Source organism: Amblyraja radiata, chromosome 5 (assembly GCF_010909765.2).
Source record: "Amblyraja radiata isolate CabotCenter1 chromosome 5, sAmbRad1.1.pri, whole genome shotgun sequence".
Classification (NCBI taxonomy): domain Eukaryota; kingdom Metazoa; phylum Chordata; class Chondrichthyes; order Rajiformes; family Rajidae; genus Amblyraja; species Amblyraja radiata.
Genome location: NC_045960.1, coordinates 102404096 through 102418244, shown reverse-complemented (window position 1 = coordinate 102418244; position 14149 = coordinate 102404096). Strand labels below are relative to the sequence as shown.

General features: G+C 45.9%; 1 protein-coding gene across 2 annotated transcripts in view; it reads right to left on the bottom strand.

The window, feature by feature from the left end:
- smap1 (small ArfGAP 1) overlaps positions 1-12858 on the bottom strand; it is a 75627-nt gene extending 62769 nt beyond the window's left edge. Inside the window, exons 1-2 of one of the 2 annotated variants that reach the window (XM_033021906.1) lie at positions 12270-12858; positions 4383-4516 (exon numbers count right to left, since the gene is read on the bottom strand). In XM_033021906.1, coding sequence (XP_032877797.1) covers positions 4383-4516; positions 12270-12387 — 252 coding nt within the window. In that variant the 5' untranslated portion in view covers positions 12388-12858. The remainder of the gene's footprint in view (positions 1-4382; positions 4517-12269) is intronic. The other variant, XM_033021907.1, reaches the window with a different exon arrangement.
- Positions 12859-14149: the final 1291 nt, after the last annotated feature.

Genomic DNA, 14149 nt, shown 5'->3' with positions numbered 1-14149 from the left:
ACACAACAATCACATACAGTAGTGCTGGAGGATAGAAACATAGAAAATAGGTGCAGGAGGAGGCCATTCGGCCCTTCGAGCCAGCACCGCCATTCATTGTGATCATGACTGATCGTCCCGTATCAATAACCCGTGCCTGCCTTCTCCCCATATCCCTTGACTCCACTAGCCCCTAGAGCTCTATCTAACTCTCTCTTAAATCCATCCAGTGATTTGGCCTTCACTGCCCTCTGTGGCAGGGAATTCCATAAATTCACAATGTGTGGTTTCTATAGCTCAGGTAGGTTGCATCCCAATAAGAATGGGATCAACATCTTTAGTTCACTAGTACTGTTGTAAAACAGCAGTTATATGAAGGATTAGGCAAAATATACGTTTGGAAGATAGCATTTTAATAACTTAATCTGCTTTGAAAGCAGAACAAAAACAGGAGTAATGGAAACACATTTTGATAGTGCAAAGAGTTCTGGAAATAAAGACCAGGAAACTGAGGTCAGTGACTCATGTGATTATGACATTATGCCCTTGACATAGCATAAAGATGGCCAAAAGTAACAGCTGAATATTCCTGGCTACAGGGTTTAAGAAGAGGCAGATTAAGTTAAAATTGTTGCAATATCAGTTAAGTACAAGTACAATAGTGAGGAAGGATGACACATCAAATGAACATATGAAATTATGAGGGCTGATCGAAGAACAAAAAGGGCAATCAGTGGAAGTGTACGCAAATTTCTGTACCCAACCTTCCCAGTCTGTTTTTAAAAAATCAGTTACAGAAAAAAGCACTAACAAGACAGCAATAATAGATTTAGATAATGGAACGAAGAGCAGAAAGGGAGCAAGTTCTAAAATGTCAATCTCGCCAAGATATAATTTTGCAACAATAAACTGGAAACAACTGGTTGAAGAAAAAATGTCAGAGTAGCAACAGATAATCAAGAAGAATTAGGAAGAATGCAGTCTCTTTCACAGGGTTCGGGAAATCAAGCATAGATTTAAGGTAAGAAGGGAAAGAAATTAATAGGAACTAGAGGGGCAACATTTCCCCCCCAAAGAGGGATATAGACCAAATGCACGTGAATGGGACTAACTTAGAAGAGGCATTTAGGTCAGCACAGATGGGTCGAGCTGAAGGGCCTGTTTCGGTATTCTATGACTAACACGGATTTGCCAAGGGCCGATCCAATCAGACCAATTTGATTAATAAGCTATTACCTCTTTAAATAGTTCAATGTGGGCAGGGTAGTAATTACGATTTACATGGAGTTTAGCAAGGCCTTTGACATGATCCTACATGGTTCAAAAGGTTAAATCTAATGGGATACAGAGCTAATTGGCAAACCAACATTGCCTTCTGGAGACAGTGACATTAAAGGGTTGTTTTTGCGATTGCAAGTTCGAGTTTATTGTCATGTGTCCCTGATAGGACAATGAAATTCTTGCTTTGTTTCAGCACACAGAACATAGTAGGCATTTACTACAAAACAGATCAATGTGCCCATATACCATTATATAAATATATACATACATGAATTGAATAAATAAACTGATAAAGTGCAAATAACAGATAATGGGTTATTAATGATCAGAGTTTTGTCCGAGCCAGGTTTAATAGCCTGATGGCTGTGGGGAAGTAGCTATTCCTGAACCTGGTCGTTGCAGTCTTCAGGCTCCTGTACCTTCTACCTGAAGGTAGCAGGGAGATGAGTGTGTGGCCAGGATGGTGTGGGTCTTTAATGATACTGCCAGCCTTTTTGAGGCAGCGACTGCGATAAATCCCCTCGATGGAAGGAAGGTTAGAGCCGATGATGGACTGGGCAGTGTTTACTACTTTTTGTACTCTTTTCCTCTCCAGGGCGCCCAAGTTGCCGAACCAAGCCACGATGCAACCAGTCAGCATGCTCTCTACTGTGCACCTGTAGAAGTTAGAGAGAGTCCTCCTTGACAAATCGACTCCGTAATCTTCTCAGGAAGTAGAGGCGTTGATGTGCTTTCTTGATAATTGCATTAGTGTTCTCGGACCAGGAAAGATCTTCAGAGATACACAAAAAAGCTGGAGAAACTCAGCGGGTGCAGCAGCATCTATGGAGCGAAGGAAATAGGCAACGTTTCGGGCCGAAACCCTTCTTCAGACCTTCAGATCTTAAAGATCTTCAGAGATGTGCACGCCCAGGAATTTGAAGCTCTTGACTCTTTCAACCATCGACCCGTTGATATAAACGGGACGGTGGGTCCCCATCCTACTCCTTCCAAAGTCCAATCAGTTCCTTGGTTTTGCTGGTGTTGAGGGCCAGGTTATTGTGCTTGCACCATATGGACAGTTGCTCGATCTCTCTTCTATACTCTGACTCATCCCCCATCAGTGATACGTCCCACAACAGTGGTGTCGTCAGCGAACTTGATGATGGAGTTCGCACTGTGAGTATAGAGTGAGTACAGCAGGGGGCTGAGCACGCAGCCTTGAGGTGCTCCCGTGCTGATTGTTATCGAGGCTGACCCATTTCCACCAATATGAACAGACTGTGGTCTGTGAATGAGGAAGTCGAGGATCCAATTGCAGAGGGATGCGCAGAGAACCAGTTCTGCGAGTTTGGTAACCAGCTTGGAGGGGATGATTGTGTTAAATGACGAGTTGTAATCAATGAATAACAGCCTGACATATGAGTTTTTGTTGTCCAAGTGGTCCAGAGCGGAGCACTATGCATATCTTCCATAGTGATGTTCTACACGGATTGGTGGTAAGACCATTGTTTGTAATATACTTGAATGTGGAAGGCATAATCACGCAGATAGATAACAAGGTTAGGAAAGCTTATGGGATACCGACATCCATTAGCTGGAAATAGAGATTATGCTCAATCTTAAATTATTGGTCAGACCTTAGAGGAAGCACTGCACTGAGGTCTGGTCATCATGTTGCAGCAAATATATGAGAGCACTGTGACAGTGCATAGGGGATTCACAAGATGTTATCTCCAGGATGGAACAGTTCAGGCATGAGGAGAGTGTTAAGTGTGTTTTCCCCAGAGAGGAAGAGGTCGAGAGAGTACATGACAGGTATACACAATTGAGGGGGAAAGATGGAGTAAACTGCAGGAAATATTTTCCTATATCAGAAATGAAAATAGGGCAGACAGATTTAGAGTAAGGTGGAAGAGATTTAGAGGGGGTATAAGGGTGCCTTTCTTCGCTTAGATGCACAATGCACAACTTGAGAGTGTGGTTGAAGCTGGGTCACTGACAGCATTAAGGTATCCACACAAGCACGAATCACCTGGACATTTAAACTGTGGACCAAGTGCTGGGAGCAGAGATCAATATCAAAAGTGCCCACATGTCAGCATAGACTAGTTGGATCAAACGGCCTGTTTCTGTGTCTGATTTGATGATTAATTGAAATTATTAGCTTTAACCAAAACTTGGTTACACTATCCTTGGGAATCTATGAACAGTTTTAAAAATACCCAATGACTTCGCCTCCACAGCTATCAGTGGCAATGAATTCCAGATTCACGACCCTATGGCGAAATAAATTTCTCCTCATCTTCGTTATCAAGGAACATCCTTTTATTCTGAGACTGTGCCCTCTGGTCCTAGACCCACTACTGGAAACATCCTCTCTACATCCATACCATCTAGGCCTTACATTAGGCCTTGATTTTAGTGAAATCCCCCAATTCCCCCCCCCCCCCCCCTCATTCGTCCAAACTCCAGCAAGTACAGGCCCGGAGCCATCAAACGCTCCTCTTATGTTAACCCAATCATCCCCGAGATCATTCTCATAAACCTCCGCTGGACCCTTTCCAATGCCACATCCTCAGATCTGTGGCCTGAAACTGCTTACAATATAAAGCCTCAACATTAGATGCTTTTATATTCCAGTCCTGTCAAAAATGAATGCAAACATTGCATTTGGTTTTCCTTACCATCAACTCAACCTTTTGGGAATCCTGCATTAGCACCTCAAGTCCCCTTTCTGAATCCTCTCTCCATTTATAAAATGCCTTTAATCTTTCTACCAAAGTGCTTGACCATATACTTTGCCACGCTGTACTCCATTAGCCACTTTGCCCACTCAAGCAGGAGAATTTAGTGCAGCTGATAGGAAAGTGAGAATAAAGTGGGATTAGTTTAGGATGGGCAGATAGCATGTTCATGGCGAGCCAAAAGGGCTTGCTTCCATGCTCCAAGACTATTCTCCTTGCCACAGAACTAGAGGTAATTTTCCTTCTGACACTGGAAGATAAATACCTATATCAAGAACAATACAAATTCACCACAGGCATGTAATGAATCCAAATGAGAGCAATTTCAGTTGAGGTTTTAACAATTAACAGAAATATTATAACCAGGAAGTAGAAAATAAAGTTTGTTGTTTTTACCTGGATTTGTTCTGGTGTCCATTGATCCAAGTTTACAGACTTAACTCGTGATATATGAACACCAAGATTACGGTGGATCCCTGCACAGCGGATACAAACAAATACACCAAGATTCCAAGAAGCCCATCTTGGACCTGTAGGATAAAAGGTAAAAAAGGTCAAATAAAATCCTTGTATAATGTTTTGCACACAATTGGAATTGTCATTGCTGTTTTCCGCAATTAAATGTAAACTTTTCCATTAAATATAATTTGCAGGGCGGCAGTGGCAGCTAGTAGAGCTACAGCCTCACATTCCCAGAGCCCTGTCTGAGTGGAGTTTGCAAGTTCTCCCTCTGACCATGCGTGATTCCACCGGATGCTTCAGTTTCCTCCCACATACCAAAGGTTTGTAGGTTAATTGGCCGCTACAATTGGCCCTAATGTCAAGTCAAGAGAGTCAAGACGTTTTATTGTCATACGTCCCAGATGGAACAATGAAATTCTTAAGATAGACACAAAAAGCTGGAGTAACTCAGCGGGCCAGGCAGCATCACTGGAGAGAAGGAATGGGTGACGTTTCGGGTCAAGACCCTTCTTCAGTATGAAATTCTTACTTGCAGCAGCACAACAGAATATGCAAACATGGTACACTGTAAACAATATAATTAACGAGAAAAAAAAATTCTGTGTGTATGCACTTACTCACAAATACACACATACAATGATAATGCAATAATAACAATAATAGTCTATGTAGCTCAGAGCTTATTTGAAGTTGTAATGTTTAATAGCCAAATGGCGGTAGGGAACAAGCTGTTCCTGAACCTGGACGTTAGTTGTTGAGGCACGTCATCTTGCCCTTCTTGGGCATCGGTATTACTGATGCCCTCTTAAAGCAGCTGGGAATCACGCATGTTTTTGCTTTTCGATGGAAAATGTCAAATTAATTCTCTTAAGGAGGGTCGATAACCTACGCCCCACCCCCCCCCCCCCCCAGGCCGAATGCGGCCCGTTACCCGAAATCATCCGACACGCAGGCGTATTTTTCCCCACGTAATTATCCGACCCGCAGACTTCCATCATATCTGGTACCTCCAGAGGCCGCAGCGCCCAGGCAATGGCGGAGCCGCAGAGTGCCGAGCACCTTCTGTGTCTGGGCTTCACTGTCGGGATCGGGGTTGTCAATAGGCCGGGGACAAGTGAGTGTGAGTATTCCTTCGAAGGGTTTTGACCCGAAACGTTGGCTATTTCCTTCGCTCTTTAGATGCTGCCTCACCCGCTGAGTTTCTCCAGCATTTTTGTCTACCTTCGATTTTCCAGCATCTGCAGTTCCTTCTTAAACAGGATCAATATTGAATTTGGATGATCAGCTATCGATTAGGATGATTCAAGCCTTCCCTGACTAGTAAGGACAAAGCACACTTGAAGGGCCAAATTACCTTTTTTTTTTTAAATAAAATCCAATTTATTTAATACCTGGAAAATCTGTTATAAATACAAATTAAAGAGTGCACCTTCACAGCCCTCCAGGGTAGAGAATTCTAAATATTCACAGAAAATATATTTCTTAATTTCAGTGCTAAATGGCCTTCTCCTTATTTTGAGACATGAACCTCTGGTTCCTCGTCAGCCAAGATAAATATCTAGTCTGTCAAGTCCTCCAAGAACTGTCTGTGTATCAATAAGATCATCTCATTTGAAAGACTTGCCATACCAAGAATACATCTGTTAAAATCTGCTGCATTCCACTATAGAAGGTATAAACCTTTTTAAGGCAAGGAGACCAAAATGATATAGACCACCAAATCTGGTCTTACCAAGACTCTAGGTAACTGCAATGAGAGATGAATCCAGTAGTCAAATCCTTTCACAAATATAAAGACAGCAACATATTCTCTGAATTCCCCATTACTTTTGCTAGGCAGGTAAGAAAAGCAGAGTCCAACATTTACAGCTTTCAAATATTTTGAAAAGTACCATCAGTACAAAACAGCCTATTACCACAATAATGCGATCTTAACATTTGCAGGTTTAAGGCAGCAGTTATGTGGATTCAACCTTTGCAAGACACCAGAAGGCAGAATTGCATAGTCAACAAACCTTTGAAGTAGCAATATAAAATATGAACCCCGAAATTAGAAAAAAACATTCCATTCAGATAAAAATGTTCATGCTCATGATATCCTAAACCCAGGGAATGTTTAAAGCCAGACAATTTGGATTATACATTATTAAAAATGCTTCTTGAGAATCCTTTCAAAATTCAGAACTTTAGAAAGCCAATGTTTCAGACAAATGCTTTGGTTTAACAAATCTAAGAGCAGGTCAGCAACCTGGTTCTGCATAGGGGCAAGGATGCATGTCTGTAAGTGGATGGCGGGCCACATCTATCACGTGTACACATGGATCCCGCCCCGGATGGCAGGCATCAAATCACGTGTTCACAAAGATCCCGCCCCTTCGAGGACGCCACCCGGAGCACTGGCCCCTATTACGGGCACTCACGAACATGGCGTACCTACGGACCATTTACTTGGCTCTGTCCTGAAGGTGGCGGCTCAAATACTCACACTGACTTGTCCCCGGCCTATTGACAACCCCGATCCCGACATTGAAGCCCAGACACAGAAGGTGCGCTGCTGTGCCGGCGGCTTTACGCAGGATGCGGTACAGCCAGAGTTCGGCACTCTGCGGCTCCCCCATTGCCTGGGCGCTGCGGCCTCGGGAGGTACCAGATGTGATGGAAGTCTGCGGGTCGGATAATTACGGGGGGAAAAATACGCCTGCGGGTCGGATGATTTCGGGTTACGGGCCGCATTCGGCCCGGGAGAGGGGGGCGTAGGTTGCCGACCCGCCTTAAGAGAATTAATTTGACATTTTCCATCGAAAAGCAAAAACACACTTCAGGATAAATTGCTTAATGTTTTTATTCTATTCATATTTGTCAAAATTTAATTATTCAAAACAAAAATTCAGTCATCCTTTAACCTTGGAGATGTCCAATAGAATGAAAGTCCTGATTAAAACATTTCCAAAAACTCAAGCAGTCACAAAACCTGCCAACATGATCAACTGACTAATTTGAACTATTAATACTCAAGCACTTATTTAAAGTTCACTTACACTTATCAAGTGTGCTTTATTCCTTATCATGTTCACATAGTTCCAGCCTTCCTTTAGTTAACAAACAATTCTTAGTTTAATTTTATCATGAAGTTTATCAACTTCAGTGAAATCGTTCAATCACAATCAAATTAGACATATGATGGCATATTCACCTCTTTTGGTTGCCCAATAAATCACTCCCAGTTCAAAATCATTGACACCATACAACACTAGTTTGTCAACACACAGATCATTATCATTTCAACTACAAAGCACAATCCCACTTGTCCATATGCATCTGATTATTGCCATGACATTAATACTTCCCAGCTTACATCCGGCTTCTATTCAATGGGTTCCAGTTCCGATTTCTCCTATTTGATTGTGCAACAATAATCTAGCTGAAGCATTAAATGGATAAATAACATACACCCTCTCTACTTTGAGAGAGACTCTCAAAATAATATTGTTCAAGAAGGAAATGCAGATGCTGGAAAATCAAAGGTAGACAAAAATGCTGGGGAAACTCAGCGGGTGAGGCAGCATCTATGGAGCAAAGGAAATGGGCAACGTTTCGGGTCGAAACCCTTCTTCAGACTGATGTGAGGGATCTCAAAATAATATTTCTCTTTTTTGATGGAGGCGAGATAAAGCAGTACATAGGTGGCTGTTTTATAAATAAAGACAAGTAAGTCATGCAAACATTTCGAAATCTCTGGTGAGGCCTCAGCTGGGATTGTATGCACAATCCTGCCACACCACATTGTAAAACACATAAAAAACAATGGACAGGAACAAGGAAGTCATGCAAACATTTGTAAATCTCTCATGAGACCGTAGCTAGGATTTTATGCACGACCATGTCACCCACACATTGTAATGTACGTCAAGCCCTGGGCAGGTTCCATACAATATCAACCATAATTAACTTCCATGGCCCTGGTATCTGAAGAAATTGTAGTTGGAATGGCCACCCTGGAGATAAGAGTTCGAAGAGTAGACATTTTGAAGCATTCATGTCTGATAGATTTTGAAAGATAAAGCAGGAAGTATTCAGCAACCAGACAGTCATAGATTTAAATTGTTGAAAATATCCTATTAATACCCTTGCAGCTTCACCAAAAATTGTCCAACATTAACTGTTTCTCTCTCCTTGGATGATTAATTATCTGAGGTTGAGCTTTTCAAGCTGCATAAGAGAGAATACTAAAAAATGCATAGGAAGGAACTGCAGATGCTGGTTTAAACCAAAGATAGACACAAAAAACTGGAGTAACTCAGCAGGACAGGTAGCATCTCTGGAGAGAAGGAATGGGTGACGATTCGGGTCGAGACCCTTCTCCAGTCTGAAGAAATAACACAGGAATAAAAAGTGTTATGGTTAAGGAAATAACACAGGAATAGAAAGTGTTATGGCCACCAGCTAGGTCCGAGTGGATTAAAATAATTAAACAGACAAATGCATAGCCATACAACTACACCATCAGTTGAGAAGTTCCACTGGTGGATGCTGTGACCAACCATACCAAAGGGATGCACAGCAGAGGTACGAAGGGAGGGGGTGGGAGAAATAGACCATCTTGGATGCCATCACACCGATCACATTTGTGACATTGCAACCCAATTCAGTTTTGTAGAAGGAAAGCAAATAGGAAAGATGGACATAGAAGCTGAGAGTTGAAAGAGAGGAAGAGAATGTTCATCATCGAAAGTGATGAATAATCATAATTGATGCCTGCTTGTGCTGAGTGATGAGTCCTGAGATATTGAAAATCAAGGGGTTTGAACTCAGCCTCCAGATGCATACATACACATGTGATCCATGGTGCAGTCAATGACAGATTAAAGTGACCTTGGTTCTGTAGTGGAGGTAATGCAGGCTCACAGTTTTCACATTTGCTCCCATAGATAAGATGCACTCCCGAACAATCTTAGAGAGGTTCAATATTGCATAGAGAAATGGTCGAGACTGATGGAAAGAAACTACAAGTTTTATTCAACCACAGTTTGCACTACAATTGGGTCTGTGGCACACAGTGGGTCCACTAAGCAAATGAAGTTGAGGACAGCAACATTTTGAAATGCTAAGAATTTTAAAAAATGAAACCTAGAGTTACACATTTTCATCATAACTATAGATTAGAGGACAAATTGCATACGGGAAAGAGACACCACATGACAAGAGCACTTTTTGAGATTTTGAGCAAATGACAGTTGACTCATCCCAAAAAATCCTTTGCAGCAGATAGCACTGCCAAATTTCAGTTACAAGTTATTAAGCCTCAATATTCTGTTCATGATATTAACTAGTTTAAGCAGAATGTGTAGGTCAAGTAGTGACAGCAAAAGTGAGGGATTTTAATTATGTGGATAGACTAGAAAAGTTGTAATTGTTCTCTAGAACTTATGATGTTAAAAGGCATTCTCAATCATGATAGATCTTGAAGGAATTTTTTTTTTTTTAATGTTTCTGGACATTAAGCAATATTTAACCCAATATATTAACCCTCTCTCACATGGACCCATATGCCGAGTACTTCCAGTATTTTCTGTATTTCCTATTGCCAGCATCTGCTGTTTGATTTTCCTCTACTGGGAAACAGCATCTATTGACTAGACAACATACAAACACAGGATTTAAAACAATTGTTTAAGAAAGAACTGCAGATGCTGGAAAAATTGAAGGTAGGCAAAAATGCTGGAGAAACTCAGCAGGTGAGGCAGCATCTATGGAGCGAAGGAATAGGTGACGTTTTGGGTTGAGACCCTTCTTCAGACTGATGTGGGGGTGGGGGCCGGAAGAAGAGGCGGGGACAGTAGGCTGTGGGAGAGCTGAGAAGGGGAGGGGAAGGAGGGAGAAAGCAAGGACCACCTGAAATTGGAGAAGTCAATGTTCATACCGCTGGGATGTAAACGGCCCAAGCGAAATATGAGGTGTTGCTCCTCCAATTTGCGGTGGGACTCACTCTGGCCATGGAGGAGGCCCAGGACAGAGAGGTCGGATTCGGAATGGGGAGTCGAAGTGCTGAGCCACCGGGAGATCAGGTTGGTTAATGCGAACTGAGCGGTTTAAAACAATTGGCCATCCGCAAGTACATTGCACATACCATTTTGTATTGAATTCAATAGCTATTTATGGAGTATACATAATTAGATATCAAAAAGATGCTCCTCAAGTTAAGCACAGATAGAAAACTGTGGCTGATACAAATGGAGAAATTTATAGTGGCCACGAAAACTATGACCTACACATCGTCATGATGCGAGTGGAAACCAGAGTCCCCTGGGGGCACTCGCAGTAACAGAGCGTCTGTACAAATTCCACATAGATAACACTCGAGGTCAATGATCCAGTCCTCTGGAACGAACCTAATCTACATGGCAAAATTAACTACTTAAGGGAACATTATTTCGACAAAAGATGAATTCAAAGGTTTCAAAGGTCTTTTGTTGTCACATGTACCATTCGGTTGATCCAGAGTACAACACTTTACGTTTGACTGTAATATATATATATATGCAAGTAACTGATACAACCAAGCTGTCATGTTGATCAGTCCCCCCCTTCGTAATTTCAACGCTAAATAGGAATGGAAGTTTTACGCTCCCGGCAAAACCGTTAATATCGAATTTCCTTCACTACAGGGGCACCGATTTATTTACCCACGAATCAAAACTGGCTGTATTGATGCTATGTTCGTGATTCTATCCGGAAAGTTACTGCCGACGGCAGGCAATAGAGATGAATGTGTGGATCCGGACTACAAGCAGCGCTGGCGGAAGGGGAGGATGAACGGCGCCGCAGGAACACTGACCATTCGGGTGGGTTTCGGAAGGGCGACGGAGAGAGGCTTCCCCCATCACGGCCCATCCAGCTCCCCCATCCCGGCCCATCCAGCTGCCCCATCCCGGCACAACCTATCCAACTCCCGCATCCCGTCCCATCCAGCTCCCCCATCGCAGCCCATCCGGCTCCCTCATCCCGGCCCATCCAGCTCCCCCATCCCGGCTCATCCAGCTCCCCCATCCCGTCCCAACTGGCTCCCCCATCCCGACCCATCCGGCTCCCCCATCCCGGCCCATCCGGCTCCCTCATCCCGGCCCATCCGGCTCCCTCATCCCGGCTCATCCAGCTCCCCCATCCCGGCCCATCCGGCTCCCCCATCCCGGCCCCTCCGGCTCCCTCATCCCGGCCTCTCCGGCTCCCTCATCCCGGCCCATCCGGCTCCCTCATCCCGGCCCATCCGGCTCCCTCATCCCGGCTCATCCAGCTCCCCCATCCCGGCTCATCCAGCTCCCCCATCCCGGCTCATCCAGCTCCCCCATCCCGGCCCATCCGGCTCCCTCATCCCGGCCCATCCGGCTCCCTCATCCCGGCCCATCCGGCTCCCTCATCCCGGCTCATCCAGCTCCCCCATCCCGGCCCCTCCGGCTCCCCCATCCCGGCCCATCCAGCTTCCCCCATCCCGGCCCACCCAGCTCCCCCATCCCGGCACATCCAGCTCCCCCATCCCGGCCCAACTGGCTCCCCCATCCCGGCCCATCCGGCTCCCTCATCCCGGCCCATCCAGCTCCCTCATCCCGGCTCATCCAGCTCCCCCATCCCGGCCCCTCCGGCTCCCTCATCCCGGCCCATCCAGCTTCCCCCATCCCGGCCCATCCAGCTCCCCCATCCCGGCCCATCCAGCTCCCCCATCCCCAGGGCACCGGTATAAAGGTCACTGCGGCAGCCGGCGGTCCAGACCAGACCAGACCAGGCCGGCCCCATCCTGACTGTCCGCCCGCCCGGCAGCGATGTTACCTTTGGCCTCGCAGTCGGCGCAGTACTTGTTGTCCTCCTCCCGCAGCAGCTTGGACAGGATGGTCTGGTGCTGCTCGTTCTGCTTCTGCGATTTCTCTCGCTCCGAGCGGGTGGCCATGGCTGCAGCTGCCTGTCTGTCAGTGTGTCTGTCTGTGTGTGTGTGCCGTGCCGGGGTGGGTGGGGTGGGGCCCAGGGTAACAGGACACGGACACACACACACGGCCGCTCCCTCCCTCGCTCCGCTTCTCCGTGTCCGCTCCCCCTTCAATATGGCGGCGCCGCCGAGCGGAAGCGACGCCCGTTCACCCCCCGCAGCACCGGCGCCCCCAACGTCTCTGCCGCCCGCGCGAAATAGCGCCAACAAAATTCCGCCTTTTGAGTTCAGGTTGGCAAAGGAAACCCGAAATCAACCTCTGTTTTCATTCAAACCAATTCGTTCCACAAAACGAAGTTGTATGCGTGGCATCGATGCAATATAAACTACCACCGCCGCTTGCGGGACGCCAGTTCGACCTCATCACCTCCGGATTACAATTCGGGTTCCGGAACGATTCGCCGATCGGCGGTTTGTTCCATATCGCTGCGCTGGCAGGTGAGATCATGTCGTCATCCGCGGGGTGACGCAAGTCCACTTCGTCAGAAGGCAGTGGCGCGGGGGCGGAGGGAACGAGCGGGTACAGGGCATGGGGGGAGGGGGCACACAGGGCAGGGCAGGGCAACACTCGCTATACCTCCTCCTATGACTACGTCAAAGGAACCTGACAGTCTTTTCAGGTGTGGCAGAGGTTCACTTGCACGTCCTCCAACCTCATCTACTGTTCCAGGTGTGGACACCTATATATCGGCGCTACCAAGCGCAGGCTCGGCGATAGTATCGCTGAACGCCTCCGCTCAGTCCGCCTAAACCTACCTGATCTCCCGGTTGCTAGACACTTTAATTGCCCCTCCCATTCCCACACTTTCACACCTTACACTTCCTTATCTATGTATCTCCCTCTCCCCGGACATCAGTCTGAAGAAGGGTCTCGACCTGAAACGACACCCATTCCTTCTCTCCAGAGATCCTGCCTATCCCGCTGAATTGCTCCAGCATTTTGTGTCTGTCCCGACTTCATTCAGGACAGATCATCCCTACATCTCTTCAGGAATGCAGAGATGGGCCACACCTGTGCCAAATATAACAACCCCTAGAGTGCCTCAAACCTGATAACGAGATTGTTCCTGGTCGTTTAGAGCAGCAGTGGTATTGCTCTCTCACAGCACCAAGACCAGGGTTCAATCCATGTGGTTTGGCTCCATGCAGAGCCTGATGCGCGTGCACACACACACAAAAGTGTCCATCAGGATGAGGGCAATGTTGGACACTCTTTTACCCCCCCCCCCCCACCCATTATCTGTGTACAGTGGTCCGTCAGACCCACCAACCGGGTGAAGTCTTCTCTGGAACAGATTATCCACCTCTCTTAAGCTGTGCTGTAGCTGGCAGGAAAATCTCAGGCAACTTTGTGCTGTTCAGGGATACCATCATCTACATGCAGGGCAAAGGGTTGGACGCCTGCTGGTCAGCTTGGATCAGAAGGCCTTTGATAGTATATAATACATGCACATGATGGATATGCTCTCCAAAATGGGCTTTTAGGAGGGAATCAGAAATTGAATCTAACTATTCCAATCACATCTTCCCCCCTTTCCACCATTCACAGAGACCGCTTCCGCCGCAACTCCTTGGTTCACTCATCCCTTCCAACCAAACCATCCTTCCCCAGATACTTTATCCTGCAACCACAGGAGAAGTTAAGATCTGTCCTTATACCTCCTCCCTCAACTCAATCCAGAGACCCCGACAATCTTTCCAGGTAAGGCAAAGGTTCACTGTACCT